Genomic DNA, 24,021 nt, shown 5'->3' on the forward strand with positions numbered 1-24,021 from the left:
GGCCGAATAGTGGGTCCCACTCATAAAAGATCGAATTGTTAATGCAGGTTGGCAAGTCTGTCTTTAGCTTGTAAGGTGCAATCAAAGATGGAGAAGTTGAATCCCAGAACTAAAATCGTCCACCTCGGTGGGACCCAGTTGCACTTATTTTTGGACATGGCATTAACATGCTATTTAATTATTATTCTCTTGCCCTTGTTGTCTGCTCATTGTGGCTCATCTACTAGCTGTAAAAAAAAATTACAATTGTATGAGCTAGCAAAGAAAAGAAAGCACAGATTGATCATTGGCTGAAATTAGAAGCTCTAAGGCATGAGCCGAGCAACCCTCTCCCTCTTTCTTAAAAAGAAAATGGCTTGTGAGGAAAGAAAGATTTTTCTTTCTATTATTTCAAAGAAACCAGAAACAAAAAAAGAAAGAAAGGGAGGAGATATAGTAAGAGAGTCTCGGCACAAAAGGGAGGAGGATCGTGCTATCTCAAGGAGAGGAAGCCGGGTCGCATAAAATAAGAAAAGAAAGAAAAACCAGGGGAGCAGCTCTGATATTTGGGGCAGAAAACAAAGGATCGGCTCTTGGTTTTTCGACTCTGCACAGCCGTTTCTCACGCTCTCTCTCATATGCCCTGTTTCTTACAGTTTTTCTCATGATCATATTGTTTTTCACGCTCAAACTCTCATTTTCTTTGTTCCTCTCACTCTCTGTTTCTCTCTACACATCTGTCTCCTCCATATCTCTGCCTCCTCCATTTCCCAGCCTCTCCCTCAACCTCTCCCCGATTCAGCACCTCTCTCGGCAGCCATCTCATCTCCATCTCTCACGCTCAGGTTTCTCTCTCTCATCCCTCCATATCTCCCACTCTGCTTCTCTGTTTTTCAACCATCTTACTCCTTTTTCTTCCCACACCCCCATCACCTAGCTCTTTCTCTCTTCTCCCTCAAGCTTTCACGCTTAGTTTTCTTTTCTTTCTTTTTTTAAAAAAAAGAGAAGGAAAAAACGTGAAAAAAACAGAGCATCGCATGCTCTGTTTTTTCACGTTTTCTCTCTCTCTCTCTCTCACACTCTCTCTCTCTCTCTCTCTCTCTCTCTCTACCACCTCCCCCTCACTCTCACTCCCTCTTGGCTTCTCTCTCTCCATCTCCGTGTCTGCATCCCCTCCCTCCATCTTTCTCTGTTTCTCTTCTCTCTCTCTCTCTCTCACTCTCTCTCTACCACCTCCCCCTCACTCTCACTCCCTCTTGGCTTCTCTCTCTCCGTCTTTGTGTCTGCATCCCCTCCCTCCATCTTTCTCTGTTTCTCTTCTCCCTCTCTTTGTCTCTCTCGTTTCTCTCTCTCTCTCTCTCTCTCTCTCTCTCTACTACTCTCACTCTCTTCTCATCTCTCTCTCACTCTATCTGTCTCCCCATCTCCCACACTCTTATCCCCACAGTGAGGAAACCAGAAAAGCAAAAAGAAAAAAAAAGAGAGAAAGAAAAGGAAGAACATAAAGCGGACCTCGGATCGAGCGTTGGCGAGATTTTCCGGGTTTTTCGACTCTCGGATTCGGCGAGGATCTCGATCACAGGTAGGTGCTCAATTCTCAGATTTTTCCAGGATTATTTGGCATTTTTTTATGTATTTTTGCATCGTTTTTAATATTTAAATGATTTTAATTCAATATTAAATGTGTGTGCTTAAAATCATGATCTGCATGAGTGTTTCGATTCCGTTTCGTCTAAAAATTTAATACAATGATCTATCTAAATAGAGTAAAATAATTATCGGATCGGATCGGACATTGGATCAAAGGTTTTTCAGAATTTGAGTGAAGAGTGGAATATTATTTAAAATAATGGCTGAGTAATTACGAAATTCGAAAAAATAGCCATCTCAGGATGATCTATTTTTTTGGAATTTTAGATTTTTCTTGTGTTCACCATATCAGAACAAGATTAAAGGATATTTTCCGGAGTCGTAATTTTCTCGAAAATTGTGTTTTAAAAATAGAAAACTCTTCAAAAATATCTTTTCGATGAAGAAAAATAAAATATATACTAAATGAATTCCAAAATTAATGAAATTTCGTGGGAAAATAATATGATACTGATACATTCTACCATGAATTTTTGAGAATTTATTGAATCTTTTTGGTATATTAGTTTATGGTTTCTTTGAAAATTATCAGATTTTGGGAGAATTTTTACTGATATCAGATCACAGATAAAATTCATAAAATTTTGACAGTAGTCTTATATTCTAAATTTCTTGTTTCTGTAAAAGTTTCAAGTGATTTGGATCTTTTTTCATATGAGATGTAGTGTTAATTCATAATCTAGTCTGAAAATTGAAAAATCCGTAATTGATAATACATAGTTTCTAAAATTCATGAAGATCTCATAGCATGCTATTTTTACTTATATATTGTTACTGTATAAATTGCAATGAATTTAGATTTCTATTTATAGTAGTTTCTGTGTTATTTTTGCAATCTGGTCCTATTATTGTTAATTCAAAATTAAATATGACCTTAATGTAAAAATCTACAAAACTCTTCCAGTAAACTAAATTTCATCATATCTTGCTGCTGTTGAAGTTTCAACTCATTTCGAATTCGTTTGCTACAGTTTCAGTTGTAAAATCACTCATACGTTTAAAATTGATAAAATTCATTGAAAATCCGAAATTAATTGAAAATCATCTGAAAATCTCTAAAGAACCTTAAATCTCTGTCACATATTAACTCCTTAATCCATTGAAACAGAAATCTTAGGATCTTTAGATTTTCCTGGAAAAATGGCCAGTGCATCCATAATCGTATCCAAATTGCAACCGATCTTTGACAATTTGAATATTTAAGCTATAGCATGTTGTTGGCTCCGAGGTTACTGTCCACGGAAATCCTGAGATATGCCAGGCAATAAGATGCTATAACCTAAGTATTAAATTGCACAAGGAAAGAGCACACGATCCCCTTCCTTGGATGTTATTCTGGGCCGAAATTGGTGAACCCTAGAACCATTGGTAATCCTTAAATGTCCAGAAACTGAAAATCCTTGAAATCTGAAATTCATTAACTTCAAGAACTTGAATCGATTTGTCTCGAGTCTTTTGGAACCATTGGATTATGGTTTCCGTCATAAGAACCATTAGAGCCCAATTTAGGAACACTGGTGTCAGGTCGTGTCTTAGGTTTTAGGGAGTCTTAAGTTTTAGGGAGTCCTAGAGTTAGGAGTCCAGCCTCATCACGGACGCTTGGTATGGATAGCAACCGTGACATAGGTCTACTTACACTCGTCACCAAATTTTTCCATAGGACAAGCCTAGTAAACTAGGATGTAGGCTAACCTGCATTAGTCTAAGGAACAACTTGCACTTAGATAAGAATCATATAGCATCTTAAATGAAATCCTAAGATAATAAAATCCTCAACTTGAATTAAATAACTTCTCCTAAAACTGTTGAAACAATCAATCCCGTCTAGGTCGGTGTCTTAGTTGAGTTAGGCATAAGTAGCTTAGCTTAGGTGCACCGAACTATGTCGACTCTGATCCCAGTGAGGCTTGGGTACATAGGCAGCTTGGATGTCTGATGGCATACCAACCGCAAGTCGGCTCCACTACAAATTGTGGGGTTTTGTATATTAATTTTCTTGTAAATTCTTAATTAAATCACTTAGGATTTTTCATGAAATTAGAATCTTAGGAGAACTTTCACTTAGACTGAATTCAAACAAATAAAGGAATCAAGATACACACTTAGGATCTACATTGAAATTAGATCATAGGATGCATGTCACTTAGTTCGCACATTAACAGACGAGCCGTGGAATGGTGCATGTGGTGGATAACTCCCCATACCTTCCATTCTTGTAACCAGGTAGCCAGTCTAGATTTCTGGTTAATTATGAGTCCTAGATCCCACATCTAGGTGGCGACTCTGTAAGTCTCTTTTGTGTGGAATTCAGATTGCCTTAGTGATCCCAAGTTCACATAAAAGATGAATTAAAATCAATAATTAAAATGCACACGCCAATCGCGTGGGTACGAGAGACCAAGAGAAGGCGTGGCGGCTCGCGCCCCACCCCTCTCGCGTGATCGGGTCCCACACCGGCAATCGAATTGTCTACCGTTGTCTGTTATCAAGACGCGGGGGATCCCGAATCTGCAAACCACCGATTTTCAAAAGAAGTTCTGCACGTTTTGCTCTGTGATCTGGGCTAGAGGTTCAACCTCCACCCACTTGGTGAAATAGTCAATTGCCACTACTACGAACGCACGTCTTCCGGAGGCCGGTGGAAAGGGGCCCAAGATGTCCATCCCCCATACTGCTAAGGGGAGTGGGGTGATGATCGGGGCCATGGACACAGCAGGCTGGTGGATGGTGGGAGAGAATTTCTGGCATCTCTCGCACCTTCTGACCAGATTCAGTGCGTCTTGCCTTAAGGTCGGCCAGTACAAACCTCTCAGCAGTACTTTGATTGCCAGGGCCTTGCCCCCTAGGTGTTCTCCACAAATCCCTTCGTGCGTCTCTTGCAGGGCGTATGCGGCATTGCTTGGCCGGAGGCATTTTAGGTATGGGAGGGTGTACGACCTTTTGTACAGGCTTTCACCATCGAGGGACAACCGGGCTGCTCTCTGTGTCACTTTGCGGGCTTCCTTCTTGGCTTCGGGAAGTTTACCACTGCGCAGGTATTCAATGATTTCGTCCATCCAGCAGGACTCGTGCTCCACCTGCATTACCTCAGCGGCCTCATTTTCGATATTGGATTTTTGTAGAAACTCCATACATATACTTCTGAGGGTGGTGTATCTTGATGCGACCAGTTTAGATAGCACATCGGCTTTTGCATTTTCTGTTCTGGGGATTCTGATGACCTCGAAACTTTTGAACTTACTGGCTAACTGGCGGACCTTGGAGAGGTATTTGATCATACGTTCGCCGTGGGCCTCATAGACCCCTTGAATCTGGTTTGCAACCAGGTGGGAGTCGCAGTACGCTTTAAGCCTTTGGGCACTGGTCTGGACTGCGAGATTCATTCCGGCAAGGAGGGCTTCATACTCTGCCTTATTGTTGGACGCGCGGAATCCGAACCTCAGGGCATAATCTATCGTGAAGTTGTCAGGCCCGGTGAGAATGAAACTGGCTCCACAGCCACCCTTGCTCGAAGATCCGTCCACGTACACTTTCCAGAGAGGTTCGATGGTTGATGGATCCTGTTCTGCTGGTACGGGGACGATTTCTCCTTCAGTCCCATCTTCTGCTCGCTCCTCAGTTGTGATTGCCTTTTCCACAGCTGGGGTTTGAACAATTTCAGATTCGGTGCTCTGCTGGGGGATGGTGCACTCAGCCACGAAGTCTGCCAGCACTTGAGCCTTGATCGCTGGTCTTGGCATGTACTGGATATCGAATTCGCTCAGCTCCACGGCCCATTTCACGAGTCGTCCTGAGGTGTCTGGCTTATGGAGAACTTGCCTGAGCGGCTGATCAGTCAAGACCTTTATTGTGTGGGCTTGAAAATACGGTCTCAACTTCCTGGCTGCCATGATCAGGGCGTAGGCCAATTTTTTGACCCGCTGGTACCTGATCTCGGCATCATGAAGGACCTTGCTGTCATAGTAGACTGGTTTTTGTTGGTTGTGCTCCTCACGAACTATGACGGCTGCTAGGGCCATGGGGCTCACGGACAGGTACAAGAGCAGCTCCTCACCCGGTTCCGGCTTTGTTAACAGCGGTGGAGAGGACAGGTACTGCTTCAATTCTTCGAATGCGGTCTGGCACTCCTCCGTCCAGGGTGCAGTCTTGAGTCCTTTGACGGCGTTGAAAAAGGGCAGGCACCTCTCTGTAGACTTTGAGATGAAGCGCCCCAGTGCAGCAACCATTCCTGTTAGTCGCTGCACTTCTCTGATGGTTTTCGGTGGAGTGAGCTCCACCACGGTCTTGATCTTCTCTGGATTGGCCTCTATCCCTCTTTGGCTTACCATGAACCCCAAGAACTTTCCCGAGCTGACGCCAAAAGTGCACTTAGTGGGGTTGAGTTTCATGTTATGCTCTCTCAGGACTTGGAATGTTTCTCTCAAGTCGGACACATGATCTCGTGCGCTTCAGCTTTTGACCAGCATATCGTCGACATAGACTTCCATGTTATGGCCGATCTGATTCTGGAAGAGCTTATTCACGAGCCTCTGATAGGTAGCCCCGGCATTTTTGAGGCCGAAGGGCATGGCACGGTAACAGTAGGTCCCCTGATCCATCACAAAGGAAGTCTTTGGTATATCTGATTCATACATTCTGATCTGGTTGTATCTGGAGAAGGCGTCCATGAAGCTCAGTAGTTCGTGACCTGCGGTGGCGTCAATGAGCTGATTGATTTTCGGGAGCGGGTAGCTGTCCTTGCGACATGCCTTGTTCAGATCAGTGAAATCAACGCAGGTCCTCCACTTTCCATTTGTCTTCTTTACCAGGACCACGTTTGCCAACCAGTCCGGGTATTGGATTTCTCGAATGAAGTCAGCCCTTAAGAGCCTCTCCACTTCTTCTTTTATCGCCTGCCGCATTTCAAGGGCGAAATGTCTTCTTTTCTCTTTCACCGGCATGCAGGTTGGGTCAACACCGAGTCTGTGTGTGCTGACCTCCGGGTCTATGCCGAGCATGTCAACGGGAGCCCACGCAAAGACTTCTGCATTGTCTTGAAGAAACTGGGTGAGGCGGTGCTGGATGCTGCTGCTTAGAGAGGAGTTGATCTCAACGACTTTCTCATTATCGTCCTTGCACAGAGAGATGGAGATGAGGTCTTCAGCGGGCTGAGTCCCCTGGGCTTCGTCCCTCAGGTCGAGTAGCTCAATCGGTAGTGACTCCACCGCATTCTTGCCCTTGAGTGCCATGGCATAGCACTCCCTGGACTGGGGCTGCTCTCCCCAGACTTCTCTCACGCCGTTTGCCGTTATGAATTTCATCTTCTGGTGATATGCTGAAGCGATTGCGCGGATCAGGTTCTGGCCAGGCCGTCCCAAGATAGCGTTATAGACCGAAGTGGCCCTCACTACCAGGAAGTGGACCATGGCGAAGGCTTGGCAGGGCGGCTCTCTGACGAGAACTGGGAGTTCAATCTGTCCCTCCACTTTCACTACCTCCCCTGAGAAACCGAAGAGATCCGAGTTCGCCGACCTCAAACGGTCATCACCTATCATCATTTTCTGAAAAGCGTGATAGTACAAGATGTCGGCTGAACTCCTGTTGTCGACGAGGATTTTGTTTACTTCTCAGTTCGCGACGAGCATGGTTAAGAGCAGGGCGTCGTCGTGTGGCAGTATCAGGTTGTCGAGGTCCGCGTCTGAAAAGGAGATCTCATTCTCCGTCCTCATCTTTTTGCCGCATATGTGTACGGCGTTTACTCGGCGTTCATATGCTTTTCGAGCTGCAGATGATGTGCCCTCAGCGGCTGGTTCGCCCATAATCGTGCCGATGACTCCCCTCGGCTGGGATTGGTGTGCCTCTGGTTGCGAACTGGATGGCAGAGGAGATTGGTTCCTCGCAGGGGGCGGCTGTGGCCGTCGAGGGCTTTGGCCCTGGGGGCTCTTTTCTCTGCGCTCTCTTCTAGGGCCGTCACTTTGGACATACTTTTTCAAGTAGCCCCGGCCAATCAGCAGCTCAATTTCTTCCTTGAGCTGCCAGCATTCATCTGTGTCGTGACCGTGGTCCCTGTGGAACCGACAGTACTTTGATTGGTCTCTCTTATTTCCCTTGGAGATCATTTTGGTCGGCCACCTTACAAACTCTTCTCCTCTGATTACAGCCAGTATGTGTCTCCAGGAGGTGTTGAGAGGGGTAAAGTTCTCCTCTCTCCTCTGAGGGGACTTTTCTCTTCTGGGGGCCTTATCGTCCCTACGCTGCTTAGTAGGGTTCTTGTCTTCAGAGGTTCTCCTCCGATTTGAGTCTAGGGTTGCCAGCGTTTCTTCCACTGCTATGTATTCCTCAGCTCCGGCCATCAGATCCGCCAGTGAATGCGGATTTTGGCGAGCCACTGAGCGGCGAAAATCGTTGGATCTAGCACCCGCGAGGAGCGCGTTCATGGCGGCTGAGGGATCCAGATTCGGCACTTGAAGTGCCTCCCTGTTGAAAGGGCTGACGAACACCTTCAGGGGTTAGTTGTCCTCCTGCCGCAAGGCCATTAAAGATGCTGTTGTTTTCCTTGGCCTACGGCTGCTCATGAAGTGGCGGACCAGATCGTCCCCAAAATCTTCAAAGTTGCTGATGGAGTTCGGTTTGATCATGGAGTACCAGTCTCGGGCCGCACCAGTCAGTGTGGTAGGGAATGCTCTGTAGAAGAAGCCATCGGATGCGCCGTGGAGGAGCATCATCGTTCTGAACGTCTCCAAATGATCCACAGGTCAGTGGTCCCATCGTATTGCGGGACGGTTGGCATTTTAAACCCTGTGGGCGCAGGAGCGTTCATAACGTCGTCGGTGAACGGCGTTCTGCTTGAGAATGCCTGCGCAGCAGGCCGGCTATGATCTTTTGCTAGCTCTTCTATGCGGTGGTCCATTTCTTCTATCCTTCGAAGCATCGGATCGGCTTTACGGTCTGGTTGGTCTAGCGATCTGTTCCTCTCCACTGACGGGCTCGCCACAGAGCCAGACTGACTTTCCGGACTCCTTCGACGAGGCTGGGATTTTTCTTGCTGTGTGCGGTCTTCATGAGCTCGGTGCCTTCGTGCAGAGCGGGAGCGCGACCTCCGGTGGCGGTGTGGCTCTGTATGGGCATGCCTGGCTCTGAGGTGATGGACTTGCCTTGAGTGGTGAGTCCAGTCTTCACCGTGGCGCGCTGATTCTCCCTTGTGGGCATTCGACCTTTCCTGTACAGGTCGTGGAGCTTCTGGCGGATGTTGGGGAGGCGCTTGGAGTAGTTGTTGGTTTTGACCGACGAGAGCCGTCATCTGTTGAAAGAGAGCTTGAACTTGATCCGGAGTGGGCGTAGGATTGAGGTGTTCTGAGCGAGCTGGGCTCTGTTCTGCTGTAGCAGAAGCAGCCACTACCTGTGAGGTGATTCACTCACTCCGGGTCCTGCGAGGTAGCACGGCTCGAGTAGTCCGTGCAGTTGGTACCCGCGCACTCTTCTGCCCTGCCATTTTGTGAGGGGATTTGAACAGCTTTTAGTTCGTGGTCCCACGGATGGCGCCAATCTGTTATGCCAAAAATCGGTAACATATATGGTAGTGACGTCAGAGCTGAGCTGGAAGACCCGAGGAGCCGAAGTGAAGAAGCTGAGTCCTGCGGGATCGAAATGAAGGAGATGAGTCCTGCACAAGAGCAAACGAGGTCAGAAGACCAACCCGGAGTCGTTACTCCGGACAGGCCCTTCGACACTCAAGTCAGTACGAGCAGGAGTGCAGAGCTAGTTTTTAGAGTTTGGTTGAGAAGTTATTATTCCTTGGTTTGAGCTTTGAAAGCCTTTTTATAGAGGGTGGTTGGATTACCTACCCCAAGACAGGTGTCAGCCTGTTATAGGCTTGAGTTTACCTACTCTGGGGTAATTACCATAATACCCCTGGATAGGTGTCGGCCTGTTATAGGTTGCTGTTTTTATACCCCATTAGTTGCATTGGTTTGTTAGGGTTTGAAAGGGTTGGAAACGGCCTGTGAAGTCTGTTCGTGAGCCCTCCCCTCCCACACCTCCCTCCGAGGAAGCTGAATATATGGGCGAAGGAGAGGAGGACGTCAAGGTCGGCTCCATAAAGGCGGCATCCTCCGTGCCTGATGACGAATGGAGAAGGTCCGAAGAGCGCCCCCAATTCGCCCGAGTGCGAACACTTGGTCTCTTATGCCATTTTTCATTAACTTCGAAGAAGTTTGGGTAAAAATCATGTGAAATGGGAACAAATATCCCCGAGTGAACGTCTACCTAATCATGCATGACTCGGGGATGAAATAATAAGGACACATAAAGTAAGATAAAAGATGTGTCACCTAATGACAACTAGGTTATGAGTGACATGCCTAACAGGTGTCTAAGTTCTGCTGGACGAACACATGCATGCTACAGCTAAAGGTATAGGTCTGCACAAGAAAGTAAGAAAACACAACAAAATATACAATATAACACAACAAATCCTAAGACTCTAAATGATTTAGCCCGAGTCCTCAGATGGTCTGATGTTCATCCAAAGAAGCCTACGTATCCCCGCCTCAACGAGAATCAAGGCAACGTAGTTCTTCGCCCCTATTCTAAACTAGGATGCCTGAGACACCTAGACCTCTATCCTAGACTCGATCTAAAAGACCGGACCAGCTATTAAAAGCTTCTTGTACGATTATTTAAATTCCAGTGAATTGTGAATTTTAGGACACCCTATATGCCCTAACTAAATGCTAGTTAGCCCTAAGCTAATGCAGGTGGTTCCTACAACCTATGTGTAACTAGGCTGTGCGTCCTAAGGAAAACAATGGGATCGCTAACGTATCCAAGACCTAGTCATCAGTCGGCGATGTGAATCGCCAACTGACCGGACGGAGGCGGTCCTAGCTAGGACAGACTCCTAACTCTAACACAAACACACAACACGCACAACAAATCAAAGACAAACCCCCTAACTCTAAAAGAAACTCTTTATCTAGGAGAAACTCCTAACTCTAAAGGAAGAGCTTTTTGAAAACACGGTTTTAAAGAAAAAAGGTTAAAATATATTTATTTACAAAGTTTGGCTGGACCTGAGCTAAGAATCTCAAGCTGCACTACGTACCCCGTGGAAGAGGATCAAGCCAACGTAGTTCGAAATGAACTCTCCTAACTAAAACCTAACACTTTAAATGATTTAACGGTTTTAATGTTTTTGATATTTTTAAAGTTTTTAAATGTTTTTTTGAGTTTCAAATTTCTAATGTTTTTGGATTTTAAAGCTTTTCCAATGCTCTGAACCTTTAAATGTTTTCAATCTTATAGGGAACACGCAAGTAACACCACAAACTAGGGCAAAGTCCTAAATCTAAAGGGGAAACCCCAAATAAGCAACTAGCGTCTCAAAGAGACAAACCACAACAAGAAAGATAGCGTCCCAAGAACAGAGAAAATAATCTAAGATCCCATGCAGGGAAGGCTCTAATAAGACTGAGTTAGTCTTGAATGGAAAAACTCCTAACTAATGACACCAGAGAGGGAGTACAAATGAGTCAGAGACTCTCTAATAACACTACGAAGTCAAAGACTCGCTCTAAAAGAGGAGGCCACTCTAACATGAGGCTAGGTAAGCCTCCTAAAGGGAAACTCTCTATATGAGACAAGGCTTGTCTCTGAGACACAAATGACGTAAACAAGAACTCTGATGGGACTGGGCAAGTCTCCTATATACAAAGGAGGGCTCAAAGTATCCCTATCATCGCCCTCCAAACCCGAGAGATGTGCTCTCAAGATCGATGGAATCTTAAACTTCGAAAGTGATCCCGAGGGACAAAGAAGAGAAAAGGATTCCAAAAAACCAAAGATAAAAACAGAAGGGCCAACACCTGGAAATCGAGAGGCAGCGATTAGGACCTGTCCATGGTAATGGAATCTACCATTGAGGTAATAATATGGGCCATGAATATCCTAACCAAAAGGTGAATCTGATATAATCATAAGAATGAAGCGATGCCAATATCATCCTATGACACCATTATCCGTACTACAATATTTGGATAAAGTCACTGTTAGCATTGCCATACACTCATCTGTTTAAATGTTGATTATATGAATGGCATGCCATGTAAGTGAATCAATCATTAAACCTGATGAGTATTAAACAATATAACAATGCTATTATCCTGATAGAGTAGCATAGATATCAGCCCTTTAACACCCTCTTAGAGCAATAATATCACCCCAAGCGTATTTTCCAAAGATACACCAGCTTATCTTGCTTCTTCCATCCGATATAACATTAAAAAATCATCACAATTTTTTCAAAGAAAATTTAAGACAGCCATTCTAACAGAAATGATAAGCTGAGATTAGTGCACTTAGCAAACAAGATAGTTCCAACTGTATTTGGCGCACTTATCGAAACAGGGTATACTCATCAGATCATTAAAATACCAGCCTCCTATGACGCAGGGAAATGGCATTAGCATAACCATGCTAACTTAATTGTACATTCCAATCCTGTCCCTTATCACTTATGGAATCCTCAAATGCTCTCACAATCCATAGAGTTTTCTCAAATCAGCTAAGAAAAGAAAAAATAAACTGAATTGGTCCAGTTAGCAAAAGATAGCGATGTTAATGAATGGAAGCTGACATCAACACCTCCATTTTAAAATAGTTAGACCCAGTTCATCCCATTTTTCTTTTTCAGAACTTCCTCTATGGATCAATGAGAATTGTTAGAGGGAATTAGAAAACCAACTGAAGTAGAAGAGACAAACCCAAGTTTGTACAATTAAGAGAGCATGGTAATGCTAGTGCTGATACATACATATAATCTATTTCAATACCCACATCTACTCACTCCGATTCTGCTAACAGTGAAAGGAAAAATGAAAAAAAAAACCATGAAGCCCTACCAATTCCAGCATTACTATGAGAAAATGGTTGAAACATTTCACGCAATTTGTAGATCTTTGGGGTTAAAATATCATAGGATAGCATTACCTGTATTGGGCAAAATTGCAATCATTGAGGACTCTCTGGAGCTTTTAGGCGATGGTATCGGAAATGATGGTCGAGGATTTGCAATGATCCAGACCAGTGATTGCCGGGCAAAATTGGAGAAGATGGGGCTTGCGATGACGACCGGAGTGCCATGATCGGATTTGAGTTGGCGTAGCCGGAGAAGATCAAATGGAGCTCGGATATGGCGGCCGTGAAGAGGTGGTTCCGCTCAGATGGAGGTGGGTTTGGGTTTCAAAGGCAGTGGCAGATCTAGGGTAGATGGTGGAAATGGAGGTCGGATAAGGGTGGATGGGTTTGGGATGCGGTGAAAATGGTGATGGTCGATCGGAGGAAATGGGTTTCACTGTTTGAAATAAGGGTGGGGTTTGCAGAGATGGTGGCTGGTTAGACGGAGATGGTTGCCGGAGTTGGAGATCGGCCGGAGACAAGGTGGTGGGTAAAAAAAAGAAGAAGAAAGGGATTTAAGAAGAAGAAATAAATAAAAAACAGAAGAAGATGAAAGTGGTGGAGAAGATACCTGGTGGTGGTGGTGGTTGTCGAGCAGAGGCCACAGGAGTGGAATTTCACAAAGGGTTTTGGTAAGGGATTTGAAGTGGGTTTGGAAGATGGTGGAGTGAAATGGGGTTTGTGTGTGGGTTTGCAGAGAAATGGGATGGAGTGGTGGCCGGAGGTGGGTTTGGTGTAGCTTTGATGGAGGTGGCTGGCCGGATTTGGGTATTTCTCCCTGGAGAAGATGATGGGGATTCTTAATGGAGGTGGGTTTTAAAGTACGGATGATGGGGTAAATCTGGGATTCGGATTGGGGGAAAAGGAGATGGAGATTGAGATTGTGGTGGTGGTGGAGATGGAAGGAGGGGAAAGATATGGTGGTGGCCGGGCTCGTCGGATCTCCGGCAGAATCGCCGGAGAAGAAGGCCGAAATCCTTCTTCCCCTCTCTCTCTCTCTGTAATTTTTGGCGAAAAATGAGAGACCCTCCTCCTTTTTCTCTCGTTCGATGGGTTTTATTGAAAAGAGATGATGAATTTGACCCCCCTATTTCTCCCTTGGACAACCCATTCTAGTGTATTTTTAAACTTTTTTTATACCAGCAGGGGAGGTGCCTCGGGTAAGACATGGTCTTGAGAAAAATGATATATTCTACTTCTTTCTTGCCCTTTGGACAGCCCCTATCTATGCATTTTTTTAACCTATCAGGGGGGGCCCAAGTAGAAAACAGGGGGAAGAAAATTTGTGCAAAATATCTTCTCCTCCTTTGATCCTAGCCTTTCAAATTGCCTTTATCAATGAAGGGCTGAGATCAAAAGCTCTCTAACCACCTAAGATTCCCCTAACTAATTTTGTTACACACTAATCAGCATGCCCCTGTATCTCCCTGGACAGCCCATAATGGCAAATTGGAACTGGTTTTCCAGATTTAAGCACAACCCCTTTTCTGGCTAAATCGCCACCCTTCCAGACTTGCACCACGACACCGCCTTAGCTCGTTCACTAGGCAAATGCGCACGGATCTTAACGAAATTTCATAGGGACCTTGGTGGGACCCTAAGCTAACCTAGGGCACAATTTGGGACCTCAGATCACTAGTTTAGTAGGGTAGTTATTTAAAACAAAAAGTAAAAGGGTTCGGTCAAAATGGGGTGTCTACAACATTGTCAGTACTTTGACGAGAAGTTTATTGCGCTTTCTCAGCTTCTTACATCTCATCATGAGGACCATGTCACGACACAGCAGGCTGTGAGTGCCCTACGCACCGAGGTGTCCACCCTCCGGCAGGAGTATGGGACGTCATTCACCTTCCTCACTGAGCAGGTTTCTTCACTCAGCGAGTTGGTCCGCTGCCTGCTGCCCCTAGATCATTAGGTTGTTGCTGCCGATGAGAGCTGTACATGATCCCTGTGCATTTATTTACTTTTTGGTTTAGTGTTTCTGGCATGTATATGGATGGTATGTTATTATGGTTGTTATGAAGTGACATGTTATTATGGATGGATGGATGGTATGTTATATATGGGTTTGATATGTTATTATGGATGGATGGATGATATGTTATTATGGTTGTTCTATTTCTCTGTCTTGGATGGATGGTATGTTTTCATGGTTGTTATGAATAGCAATAGTCCTACTAATCCAATGAATAGTACAACTCTAAAGTGAGTTGGGGATATTTGTGAGGCCTTTATGGATAATTTTGATTCTCTTTACCTGTGCTTGTTTAAAGTGAGTTGGGGATTCATGTGTTGTTTGAAATGTATTACCAATGGTTCGCCTTATTGTTGATGATTATCTCTAGATATTGTTGTTTCAAGTGAGTTGGATAGCCCTGTGTTGTTTTACATGATTTTTGGTGGTTTAGGTTTGAAGGGATTAGCTATGGTTGTCCTAATTGTTGTTTCATGGGACTAACACTGTGTTTCAAGTGGTTGTTGCTGCTTTCTACAGATTGTGTTTAAGTTAAGGATATAAAGGTTTCCATTTCCTTTGTTGCGGCTTCGTCATGGTGATTAACTTCTCCATTTCCATTTGCATCTCCTTAAGTTTCTACCTCAATTGTTTCCTAATAGCTTTTTTTGCAAGCCAAATATGTCTTATCTAGATGTTGTCCTTCCCGTTCCAGGAGTCCTTAAAAACATTTTGGTTACATGATGCACATAAGAATTTGATAAATGAGACCCCATTCAGAGATTTGCTACTACACCAGAACCTCGAGGATGTCGAGTTGCGCAAGAGGATTTTGACGACATTGGTGACAAAGTGGGATCCTAAGCGGAAAGCATTTAGATTGTGGAGCATTGTAGTTCCTTTTCTAGTTAGCGATGTAGCCAAAATATTAGGCTTAACTATGAGAGGGGAGAGGATGCAACTAGATTGGGAGAGCATGACAAGGGTGGATGGTTGGAGGTTTGGGCTTCCAACAGCCACCTTCCAAGAGGTCGTAAATGTTATTCATGCGAAAATAGATTCAAATGAAGAAGAGTCGATAAAGTCGATAGTGAAACATGTGATCTTGTTATTCTGCAGTACTGTCTTGTTCGCATAGAGGGATCACAAAGCATGTTCTTGCCTGTTCCCCTATATTGATTTGGGGACTATAGGAGATGTTGCGTGGGCTTATCTCGTTCATGAATTCTTGGTCGGGTCCTTAAATTCACATGCTACACTTGGTGAGAAGGGGCATATATTGGGTTGCTCTATCATTTTATAGGTAATTTTCCATTCATGCCTTATAATTACTTGTTTCTAAATTATAGGAATGTATAAATAATGTAGCGTGATTTCAAGTATGGCTATTTGAGCAGACCACATTCTGGGTACCTGATTAGCCTGATGCTTATCCATGTCTATTTAATTGGATTGGTGAAGATACCAAGAAGAAAGAGCATAGAAAGTTGATTGACCGTGTTGGTGATGGGACGGTGAAAGCAACAGAGGTGAGAGATTACTGTTAATTAGTCATTGTATGTATGTCTTGAGTGTTGTTTTCTTACATTTGTATTTCTAATAAAAAAATATGAGATTTATTTCAGGTGCTTATGACGGTTGAAGCTATGGCGAGGGAGGAAGCCCTACTGCTCACCGAGGTTCAGGACGGCGTTGTTGGTATTGTAGAGGATTCAGTGGGGGATTCGATTGGGGCAGTTGTGCCTGCAGTGGGGGATGCAATCGGGCCAATTGTGGCATGTAAGGGGATAGAACGAAGAAGGGGAGGGATGAAAGTAAGAGAGGGACTTCTGAAAGAAGCAGAGGAATCCGCATCTCATAGTTCTTTGTTAGAGAGGATAGTGAAACTTGAACGTGAAGTGGGGGAGCTAAAAAGTCAGTTGAAAGGGACAGATTCATTGAAGAAGAATGGTGTACAGTTGTCGAGTGAGGAGGAGAAGGTAGTGAAGAATAAAAAGAAAGATGCTCGAACAAAGAAGAAGCAAAAAAGGAAGATGAACAACTGGATAAAACAGGACATACTGAAAAGAAAGATGGGGACGTTGGGATAGGGAGTGATAAGGGACGTTGGGAGGGTGGATTAGTAGAAGATCCGAAGGCGATAGATATTGTAGAGTATGGGTATAATGTTGGCAAAGATGTGGTTGTTGATCCAATAGACCAGATCTATATTAATAGTCAAATTACAGAGGATGACCGGGAGGCTGCAGCTAATATAGTTGCTATCTTGCTTGACACTCCCGAAATGAAGAGTATACAAAATAAGAAACAAAATAAGAGACCTATTAGGAGCATTGAAAACAATGTAAAGCAATGTCGAAGGCGAACAAGACCTAGTAGAGCAATGAGATCACTATATTACATAGGCCAGCAGAAATTCAAGGATGCTCTTAGCAAAGTCACCGGGCCTGCAGCAAGCAAGGTGGGTGCATTGGCAGAGCTAGAACCTTGGTAAATTTCCTTACAACTTAGATTGTGTTGGAAAGCCTGTTTCATTTTTTTGGAATTTTATCTTATCCAATTAAATTCATAGATGGGTTGTTTCAGTAGAATGATCTGAGCTAAGGTCCATAGAGGGAGATGACTTTTTACTGGATTTGTAGTGACAAAGTCATTGAAAGTGATAGGTACTACATGTGTAAAGAAGACTTGCTTCTACTAACCGATCGCAGAGGGTGGTTATCATCTCCGGTAAGATTTGACATTATTTGTTATATAAGGTTCATTGAGTAACGTAAAGAGTGAGCGCTTTGTTACACATTTCTTCTTAAGTTCCTTCTCGTTGACCAATGGTCTGTTCTGTAGATCGTTAATGTATATACCGACTACTTGAACTTGCGGGACGAATGTTTGCGAAAAGAACAAAAGGAAGCATGCGTTTGCCTTACTACCCATCTAGCTATGAGATTAAAGTGACTTATAAGTAATGCTTTTTGTATTTGAAGATGCCGGCAATTCTAACATTTTTTTTTCGTGGTTGCAGCAACTTATAATTCACGATAGATGTGAAAATCCCGAAGCATGTTCCCGATTCGTAAAGCGTCTAGAGAAGATCCCTCTTGAAGAGCTAAGAAAAGTACTCATTCCAATCAACATAGATTTGGTTCATTGGGTTCTTCTAGTCTTGGATATGGGTCAGTGTACCTTTGCTCTTAACGACTCTCTAGTCGCTCGCACAGATCCTAGAAGGGTGCAACCCCTTGTGAGTACTACCCTAAACTTGATTCGTAGGCCAAATATTAATTTTTGCTTACTACTGCCATAACGTATAGAATTATTGATTTGTAGGTTGATTACCTTGTTCAATGGTTCAAAAGGGTGAAAGACATTGATATAAGTGCATTCCCCATTGATGAAGTGGTTGTTCGTCCCATACAAGATAACGAGTGATGTAACTTCCAATTACTTGAGTTAGGGAAACCTACGTAAACGATTAATTCTTATTGTTGCATATTCTTCATATTTTGTAGCCATGACTGTGGGCTGATCGTTTTAAAAGAGATGGAATACCTCGGCCATGATGCTAGATTGGATTTCACCCAGAAAGATATTACGGCTAAGCGAACTTCTCTACTTTCTGAAATGTTGAATGGGGTGTATGGGAAAGTGTAGACACCCTATTTTGACCGAACCCTTTTATGTTTTGTTTTAAATAATTACCCTAATCAACTAGTGTTCTGAAGTACCAAATTGTACCCTAGGTCAGCTTAAAGTCCCACCGAGGTCCCTGCAAAATTTCGTCGAAATCCGAGCTGATTTGCCCAGCGAGCGAACCCCGGAAAGTGTCGTGATGCAAGTTCAGAAGGGTGGCGATTTAGCCAGAAAAGGGGTTGTGCTGGAATCTGGAAAACCAGTTCAAATTTGCCATTGTGGGCTGTCCAGGAAGATAGGCAGGCATGCAGATTAGTGTGTTACATAATCGGGGGGTGCATTATCCGAGAGCAGGGCAGTTTCGTAAATAAGAAAGATTCATTTCTTCCTTTCCAAGTAACTATTAGAACCTAATCTAGATTAATGGACGTTTAGGGTTAGGATTAGTTGGGAAGGAATATTATGAAGCTTCCTTGGAAGCTTCCTAAGTGGTTAAAAAGCCTTCAATCCCCACCATTGAACATAAAGAGGTTTTGGAGGGTTGAGATCAAGTTTCTAAAGAGATATTTTCCATAATATTTCCCCCCTTGCTATTACCCAAGACCACCTTTGTTTTGGGAAATGGTAGTGACCAACACTCCATAGGGGCTGTCTAAGGCAATGCAAGGGAGGAGCTAATATTTCATTTTCTTTTTTTTTGTCCATTGACCTACCTAGGGCACACCCTTGTGCAATAGGGTGTGTTTAAAAGCATATTAAGTGGGCTGTCCTGGGAACAGGAGGGGATCAAATATATCATTTTCTTTATAAAGCCATCGAAGAGGGTTTTCTAAAAGGAGGCCTTTTGATTTCAAAAAATTAGAGAAGAGGGGAGCTGCAGCAGAGAGATAGAGGAAGTGAGAAGGGGAAGAACTTCCATCTTCTCCGACCACTTTGGCCGGAATCTGGCTGCGCATTTACCCCCCACCTCCTCTACTTTCACCCCAAGCATCCAAACCCATTTTCGTCAAACCAATTTTGGATTCCCCAAATCCGAACCCTCTTCTACCCTATCTCCTCTTCTCGGACCATTTCTCTGCAAACCCATTTCCTCCTGCTCCATGACTCATCACTCATCCCCATCACCATCTCCTTTCCATCCCACTTATACTTAAAACGCTCTTCCATTTTCGACCCCTTTTCCGATCATCCCAACCATTCCGGCACCACCATCTTCTCCGGCCGGATTGCCGGAATCCTGCTAAGCCCTCCATCACAGCCATCTCCACCACCACCAACACCACCTTTGTCCCACACCCCAGATTCATAGAACCCTCTCCAATACCCAAATCCCCATCACAACCACCATCAAACCGACTTCAATTTTCTTCCGTTAGCAGCCATCATCTTCTCCATTTCAAACCCAAAACCCTCACCGCTGCAATTCCTCCATCACTTCCGGCCTCCTTTTCTACCTCCATCGGAGCTTCACCATCCCAACCACCATCCACCACCATCTTGTCTTATCTGCTTCACCCCATCTCCATTTTCATTCCCATTTTCGCCCAAATCAACCACCACCAACTATCATCATTTCTTCCCTATCATCCCTAACCCCCTCTGCCCTCTTCTTCTTCTCCACCTCCACCGCAATCACCACCTCCACCATTTCCAGCACCTCTCCTATAAGAGAGTGGTTGCTCTTCATTTTTGAGAAAAATCAGAGAGAGAGAGAGAGAGTATCACCTTCTCCGGCCAAACATCTTCCCTCCGGCGGATCCGAGCTCCGGAAATCTCCGTACTCTTGGTGACCTCGCAAAATTCCGACCATAAATCCTCATATTCGATCTCTCACAGGTCACAAATACATCACCAAGCCTCCGTACTTCTATCTATTCCAAGTCTCATCAATGGGAGAACATCGGGAAGCTGGGTTAGCATGAAGAATTGAGGAAGATACTCCATAATTGCTACTGCTCATTCGTTATACAGGTAATCTTCTTCCATTTTCTTCAATCCCCACATGATGTATGATTTGCATGTGCTAAGATTAAGGGTATTAGTAGCTTCTATTTGTTAGATGAATGTGAGCTTTACCTTGGAGCCTACATTCTTTTAACCTTTAGATTTTAGGCTTGGGATCAAATTGAAGGTAGATGGGGATTTGCCTCTTTGTTTCTATTTTGCATCGGAGTGTTTTTGTCATTTTCAGACTCTAATGTTACATTGGATGAAGAAAATCAAGATATGGATTTGTACTAAATGAGGAGTAGAGCAGATTTTGACATGGAGTAGAGCAGATCTTGACATGGGCTTGCTGATTTGATTTTGGTTGAGATTTTCTGGGTCTTGTACTCATCAGTGGTTTTATCCAAGTGTGCCTTAGCCTTTATTTATGATTTCTGTGATGAGATTTCTCTGAAACTATATTGAGATTTTCTACAGTCTTTTTTTTTTTGGAATTCTCAGTTGCGGTTTTAAGATTTAAATTATATTTTCAATTCCTGTTAGGAAGCACACCCATTTCAAATGATTTCTTGTTGACTCTTCTGCTCAGTGCTAATATTGCAAGGTTGATATCATTTCCTTCAGTAGTTAGAAGTGAAGGGATAACCATTCTACCATATTTTGATGATGCCACTATTATATTATTTCACATATGCTAACTGTGATGAGTTTTCAAGACGAATCTTCGAGTAAGCAAAGGCATGTCAAATTTGGTAGTGTTATTTCTAATATAGAGGTAGGGATATCATTATTTTGCAGGAGATGTTGACATTATCAGACATTCGCATTCACATTAAATAGGCTTGCCCATGTTGCTGTAATGACTCTTAGAAATGTTTGAAATTGTGATGGTCTTCTGTGATGTTGGTGTCCCTCTCTCGAGGCATTAAAAACAAAGTGGTTTAGCCTTTGCATAACTATCGGAGTAAAGCAATACCTCGTACCAAAAGCCCTTCCTCCTTGTCCCATGTTATTGGATTTCATGTCTTTGTTTGCTTTAAAGAGTATATGTAGTTGCCTCGGGCTTAATATTACAACATGTTTGTCGGCTATTTCCTAGTTAAGTTACCATTTGTCTTCACCTTCCTATTAGGAAGTGATGTATGTTAACAAATGCTATAATGCCATTGTTGGAATGCAATGTGTATGGTAATGCTATTGTTGAAAGTACAAAGGAACTAAAAATCTGTCTTACTATGCATCATTCACTTAGATAATTGCACCCCTGCCTAGTTATCACAGCATTCATCTTACCTTGACCCTTTTCAAATTATTGGGCGGAAGCATGACTAGTACACCTATGAAGACATCATTTCCTTTAGGGGTAGGTATTTGCACTACTGCATTTTAACAATAGTATCATCGGGGCACCACATTTTAATAATGGCAGTATAGTTTATTAGTGGGTTTGATCAGATCCATGTTTGTTGGACACTTGAAACCTTCCCGTCCTTGTACTTAGGGCTCGATCGACTTCGCTCCCTACGGAACGAGTTGACCAGCGACGAGCCTCTTATCTTGGTTACATCAATTTCGCTTCACATAGGGCAAGTTGGTTAAAACGATTGTGTTTCTTTGGTCGAGCTAGCTTCGTTCCTTGGGGAACAAGTCACTTGAGATGTTTGATTTATTACTTTGGCGGATTGGCTTCGTTTCTTGTGAAGAGAGTCGATCAAAATGTTTGACCCATATTAGTCAAGTCGACTTCATTTCATAGGGAGCAAGTCAGTCCAAGCGACAAATCCCTCACTATTTATCCTCTTCGGTTCTCGTCCAAAATTTCTTTAGTGTTTAAGATCTTTGTAGGGTTTTAGTAATCTTCTCAGATCCATCATTCCTTAGTCTCTTTCGGGATCATCTCTATCGTTCACTGTCTGCTTCATTTCTTCGGGATTACTCTCTTCACGTTCCTTGGGACTCCCTTTGCATTTCGGGATCCGACCGATTTTGGAAACACTTCTCTCGGGTTTTGGGCGACAATGGAATGTTTCTTGAGCCAACCTCTTCCCTTCTTGCCTTAGAGTTTTCACAGGTTAAGTGATTCCCTCCTCTTAGACTGTTTAACTAGTTAGGACCCTTCCTTAGCGACTGATTGTTTAATAGTTCTTCTTATAGGGTTTTTGTCCATCCCTTCTGTCTAGAAGTTTACCCTTAGGGTTAAAAAAGCTTTTCATCTCTCATTTGTGTAGGGTTTTCCCTCGCAGGTTAGATATCGTTTCCTTTGGAGATTGATTAGGGTTCGTTAGTTTTGTTTTCATCTCTTCGAGATTGTTCTTTTCCTTGGGATTTTAGTTCCCTGCTTTCATTTCTTTCCCTTTAGGCTTTATGGATCCCGTTTCCCTCTGTAATATTCGACCGCGATATGGTGGGTATAGAGGCTCTTCTATTGGATTCCCTTTATCTAAAAGGGTGTAAACTCACTTTCGTCGCCCAAAATATAAAAACATTTGAAAATTTCAAAAACATCAAAAGCATCAGAAAACTTCAAAACATCTAAAAAAATGAGTCATTAGGAGAGTAGTTAGGAACATCTTTTTCGAATTTCGTTGGCTTGATCCTCTTCCACGAGGTACGTAGTGCAGCTTGGGATCTTTATCCTAAGTCCAGCCACAAACTTTTGTAAATAGCAATTTAAATCCTTTTTTTTTAATAAACAGCTTTAAAATCTTATTTTCAAAAAGCTCTTCCTCTAGAGTTAGGAGTTTGTTCTAGAGTTAGGTGTTTGTCCTTGATTTGTTGTGTGCTTGTTGTGTGTTTGTGTTAGAGTTAGGAGTTTGTCCTTGCTAGGAGCGCCTCCGTCCGATCAGTTGGTGATTCACATCGCCTACTGATGACTAGGTCTAGGAAGCGTTAGTGATCCCATTATTTTCCTTAGGACACGCATCCTAGTTGCACATAGGTTGTAGGAATCACCTGTATTAGCTTAAGGCTAACCTGCAATTAGTTAGGGCATATAGGGTGTCCTAAAATGCACAATCCACTGGAATATAAAAAATCGCACAAGAAGCTTTAATAACTAGTTCGGTCTTTTAGGTCGAGTCTAGGATAGAGGTCTAAATGTCCTAGTCATCATAGCTTAGAATAGGCGTGAAGAACTATGTTGCCTTGATTCTCGTGGAGGCGGGGATACATAGGCTTCTTTGGATGAACATCAGATCATCTAAGGACTCGGGCTTAAGCATTAGAGTCTTAGAGTCTATTGGTAGCACTTTAGGATTTGTGTTTGCATATTGATGATGATTTTTGCATAGGATCATGGTAGTGTATGTTCATTTCTTTGCTTACTCACATGCTTAGCTGTAGCATTATCTTGTTTGCTTGTTTTACCTACATGCTTAACTGTAGTAATTACTTGCTTTGATTATCAGCTAGCTGTAGCGCTTTACTGCTTATTTTATCTGTCATTTACTGCTTTCTAGATGAGATGTGTTAGGATTTTATATCATATTAGGCGCTATGTATTTACCCTGATGTAGATAGGCGCTATGTGTTCACCCTAGGTTTTTATTTCATTACTGTTTATCTTATCTGTAATTTACTGCTTTCTAGATGAGATGTGTTACGATTTTACATCATATTGGGCGCTATGTGTTCGCCCTAGGCTTTATTTTGCTTATTCTTTTTTATCTGCCTGTATTTTTGTTTATTCTTTATTTCGTTTATTGTATTTTAACTCTTTTTCATGATTAACTGCTAGTTTTAGATTTCTCATCTTGTGCAGATCTTATACCTTTAGCTGTAACATGCATGTGTTCGTCCACCAGAACTTAGACACCTATTAGGCATGTCACTAGTAACCTAACTATTCTTAGGTGACCTTTCTTTCGGTTCTTTTGTGTGTGCTTATTTTTATCTCTGAGACATGCATGATTAGATAGACGTTTTCTCGG

General features: G+C 43.2%; 2 protein-coding genes across 2 annotated transcripts; both read right to left on the minus strand.

The window, feature by feature from the left end:
• Positions 1–206: 206 nt before the first annotated feature.
• Positions 207–5,855, minus strand: LOC143886933 (uncharacterized). Its single transcript, XM_077391103.1, has 3 exons — positions 5,557–5,855; positions 4,395–5,448; positions 207–227 (listed from the first exon to the last, which is right to left on the minus strand). The coding sequence occupies exons 1-3, from the start codon at positions 5,853–5,855 to the stop codon at positions 207–209; spliced, it is 1,374 nt and encodes a 457-aa protein (XP_077247218.1).
• A 222-nt stretch (positions 5,856–6,077) lies between these two features.
• On the minus strand, positions 6,078–6,857 carry LOC143886934 (uncharacterized). Its single transcript, XM_077391104.1, has 2 exons — positions 6,606–6,857; positions 6,078–6,218 (listed from the first exon to the last, which is right to left on the minus strand). The coding sequence occupies exons 1-2, from the start codon at positions 6,855–6,857 to the stop codon at positions 6,078–6,080; spliced, it is 393 nt and encodes a 130-aa protein (XP_077247219.1).
• Between the last annotated feature and the right edge of the window lie 17,164 nt (positions 6,858–24,021).

The sequence above is a fragment of the Tasmannia lanceolata genome, unplaced genomic scaffold (assembly GCF_043159265.1).
Source record: "Tasmannia lanceolata isolate RefF3 unplaced genomic scaffold, GAP_Taslan_0.1 ptg000011l, whole genome shotgun sequence".
Taxonomy (NCBI): Eukaryota; Viridiplantae; Streptophyta; class Magnoliopsida; order Canellales; family Winteraceae; genus Tasmannia; species Tasmannia lanceolata.